The sequence below is a fragment of the Mollisia scopiformis genome (assembly GCF_001500285.1).
Source record: "Mollisia scopiformis unplaced genomic scaffold LY89scaffold_48, whole genome shotgun sequence".
NCBI lineage: Eukaryota > Fungi > Ascomycota > Leotiomycetes > Helotiales > Mollisiaceae > Mollisia > Mollisia scopiformis.
In genome coordinates this window covers 61,062-64,611 of record NW_017263628.1, presented here as the reverse complement: position 1 = coordinate 64,611, position 3,550 = coordinate 61,062, and the positions used below count along the sequence as shown (strand labels likewise).

General features: G+C 49.5%; 2 protein-coding genes across 2 annotated transcripts; both read right to left on the bottom strand.

Annotated features, from left to right (window-relative positions):
• On the bottom strand, window positions 1-862 carry LY89DRAFT_415637 (uncharacterized protein). Its single transcript, XM_018207367.1, has one exon. The coding sequence runs from the start codon at window positions 754-756 to the stop codon at window positions 82-84; it is 675 nt and encodes a 224-aa protein (XP_018060571.1). The 5' UTR covers window positions 757-862; the 3' UTR covers window positions 1-81.
• Window positions 863-2,223: 1,361 nt separating this feature from the next.
• Window positions 2,224-3,550, bottom strand: LY89DRAFT_415640 (uncharacterized protein). Its single transcript, XM_018207368.1, has one exon. It carries the CDS (start codon window positions 3,357-3,359, stop codon window positions 2,316-2,318), a length of 1,044 nt encoding a protein of 347 aa, XP_018060570.1. The 5' UTR covers window positions 3,360-3,550; the 3' UTR covers window positions 2,224-2,315.

Genomic DNA, 3,550 nt, shown 5'->3' with positions numbered 1-3,550 from the left:
CGGACAGCGCGCTTTAGACCTCTCATACCAGTCTTTCCTGCCGCCAGGACCCTCACCAGTGCCATCGTTCTGGTCAACCGGCTAGACTTTCTTTGCTTTAGACTTGTACATCCCATTGACTTCCACAGGAGGTGGTCGACGTCGCGGTCGATATCGCGGTCGGAACGTAGGGTAGTTCTTTTGAAGAGCTTGTTCCATCTTGGCTATCTCTGCAGCTTCTCCTCTGCCGTACCTGGCTAAGTTGTCCCTTCGTAGCTCGTCGGATGGAAAAGGCGTGTGTCTCGTCATACAGCGGGCGCAGAGATCGTCGTCACAGTCCTTGCAGTTGAGGTCAGGAAACAAGAACTCGCAGAAGTCTTCAAACTTCTTAACTTCTGCTGCTGACGGGACTTGGTTCAAGATCTCTTTAGCTTTCTGCGCGTCCCAATCTGGAAACTTCTCAAGAAAGATAGAAAGGAACGTCTTCTCCCCGGTGTTCTGTGGTTCCGTCTTGACACTCTCGTCTAGTCTGTATCTCGTCTTGACACTCTCGTCTAATCTGTATCTCTTCCTAGGTTCCTCAATCTGTACCGCGTTCTCTTCAAACCACTCCCCATCAACAATATTATCGAATTGGAAAAAGTCAACCTCCTCCTTTTGTTCCGTCTTAGACAAAGACCCGTCACTTAACAAGTCTTCTATATCTTGTACGCCAAAAACACTTTCAAGAAGGGACGCATTATAAACACTAACAAAAGGAAACTCCTCGTCCTCCATTGCACTTGCAACTAAGGGGTGATCCAATTTCTTAGCACCGCTCCCCTCCTCTTCGGTACTGACTCCTAGTTTTCCGCCTCTCCCTCATCTTCTTCTACTTCCTCCACTACTCTCTCCCAATCATAGGGACCATGAACTTTCCCCTGCTGGGTCATTTCCATCCTATGCCTCCTGCTTGCAACAACGACGGCGTGAACAGTGTGATTCATCCTCAAAGGGTGCGTAAACATTCCCAAGATGGACCCGTCGTTTCTGATCTGATGGCGGTATCGGGTTTGGTAGATGAATGGCTGTCCAAGCAACCATTTGGGCGTTCTCTTGACAAGGAAGAAAGGTACGTCTATCTCAAAACCCTCTTGGATTTGAACGTTCATCCAACATAGACTAGCAAAGAAGTGACTTGTCGCAGCAGCTGTAGACAGTTGCAAATCTTCCACCCCTTGTATCACAATGCCGAGCCTAGCGGCGGCTTCGTACGGTGCCATGTTGATCTCCGCACCACTGTCCACAGTACCATTGGCTTTGACGTACGCATTAGGATCTTGACCGCGTACAATGATGGGTACCCGAGGCGTCTTGACGATAATACCTTTAGCAACTAGTTCACCAATCTCGTTGTGTCCTACGTTCCCCTCAAGCATGGAAATTCTTAGTCCCGAAGTGTTGATCTCTAGCGGAACCTGCTGAGGCATAGAAGGAGCCACAATCATAGAGCGAGCTTGACTAGTTGGGGCGGAGCTCGAGATGCGCTCAGCGAATTGCATGTTGTTAGCCATCTCTTGTTGAATAGCTTTAGCTACAGCCATAAGGGTTCGCTAATGCGCTGTATCCTTTCTGAATTGCTCGAGTATCACTCCCTGCGGATTGTGACCCTCTAGTCCTTTAAGCATCTCTTTGATCTGTTTCGTCGACTTTCCAGCATCAAATCCAAGCTTGATGGGTCGTGTTTTCTTCGTCACGACAGGCGCAAGTGTAGATGCGTTTCCTCGCTCGGTCTCAGAGTCCTCCGCTTCCTCTACAGTAGCTTGTTTCGCCTTTTTCCTTTGTGCAGTGGTTTTCGCCGCGGCAGAGCGGCCCTTTTGTGGTGGGACAACAAGTCCTTTGTTGGGCTCTTCTTTGTCCACATCCATCCCTTCTTCTTCCGACTCTTTAGTATCTTCCAGGTCGGGTTGTGTCAGCCGTCTTAGTTCTTGCTGCCTTTGACTCAGCGCTTTGGGAAGGCTCTTCTCAGATTCTTGGCGTCTGCGCAACGTGGTCCGCCGATCAACTCGGCTTCCCGTAACACTGGCTGGATTAGTGGAAATAGCAACTTCTTCGTACCATGGCACCTGTTGCTCGTAGTAATCGTCGAATGATAGGGGTGCACCGTAGGCATCAGCGAGATCCTCGTTATGAATATTGAGGTCTACCCTCTTGAGCACTTCAATAGCGGAGTTGAGTCCTGGGATATTGACGAGTCCAGACTTGCGAGCAGCTTCACCTTCTTGAGCTTGTCGGGCCAGGCGCTCCACATTCTCTTGTCTCTTACTGAAATCGTAGTCGAATGGCCCTCCTAACATCTAGGCGATAATCTGTTCCCACATCCTACCAGAACTATTATTAAAGAAGATGCGAGTGCCCTCTTTGCCAGGCTCGATGGGCCCCTTGCAGATTTTCCCTTCCTCATTTCGATGACAAACACCAAGTAGAATAAGCTCTTGAGTGAGAGGGCACTTGTCGATGGTGTTATGCTTGCAATTTGGGTCCGGCTCTCCATTCTTAGTACGTCCTGCACACATAAAGCACATGTTTGGTTGATCAGAACCACCATTGTTGCTCCAATTGCGTCCTCTTCCACTAGATCCACCGAAACCACCAAAGTCGGCATCTATAGTCGAAGTGTTGTTTTGCCTAGTCTCGATATGCGCAGAAGAAGCTGCTTGTTGTTGCGAACCTTGGTTTTGGCTTTGGTTCCGAAGCGGTTGACCGCTGTACGGTTGTCCAACACCTCCATGCGAGACTCCATACCCGCTGCTGTTCCCGAAGCTTCCTCGGCGAGAGCCCTGTTGACTGTTTTGTTGGAGCGAATTGACGATCCTCTCAACATTCGAACTCAAGCTAGAGACCTTCTGTTCCATATTGGTCTGTCCCAGAGTAAGCGTACTAAGTTTCTCAACCAAGTCCTCTATCCCTCCAGACGATCTAGCACTCAGTCTGGCACCACCGCCACTACCACTGCTGGCAGGAGATTTTGACTGGGATCTAGACGGAGTTGTAGTGTGGCTTAAAGGAGCGCCACCATTTTCCACTTCCTCGTAGATAGTAGCTCTGTCCGAGAATCTAACCCTCTCTTGGGTTGGGGCCTCAGGGACCGGGAGACGACGACTGCTGCCAGTAGGCATGGACTTGTTGACCACCTCTTGTATGATGTTTCGCTGCAAGGTGTGGTAATCTTCGTCGAATTCTTCAGCAACACGGCGTTTTCGAGCTTCTGACTCTGCGATCCCTTTAATAGCACCTAGCATAGTTTCGTACGCTTCCTTGGTGTTTTCTCCATCAGGGTTGTATTGTTGCTTGTCTATAAGCTTGTCTCTGTGTTTGGGTGGCAAGCCCTTCACAAACATGCGGCAGCGGCTGTCCTCAGAGATCTTCTTGCTCTTGATGAGGTTCGAAGAGTGCCGGTCGAAGAGAACAACGTAGTCTTTAAGATCAAGTATGCTGACACGAGCTTTATCGACAAGAACCTCCAAGAAACTGACAGTGTTTTTCAAGGATGCAGAATCAGCGTGCTTGTACTGCTTCTTCAAGGCTTCGT

Coding starts and splice junctions, on each gene's coding strand:
- LY89DRAFT_415640 (XM_018207368.1), bottom strand. CDS start 3,359: ATGTTTGTGAAGGGCTTGCCACCCAAACACAGAGACAAGCTTATAGAC.
- LY89DRAFT_415637 (XM_018207367.1), bottom strand. CDS start 756: ATGGAGGACGAGGAGTTTCCTTTTGTTAGTGTTTATAATGCGTCCCTT.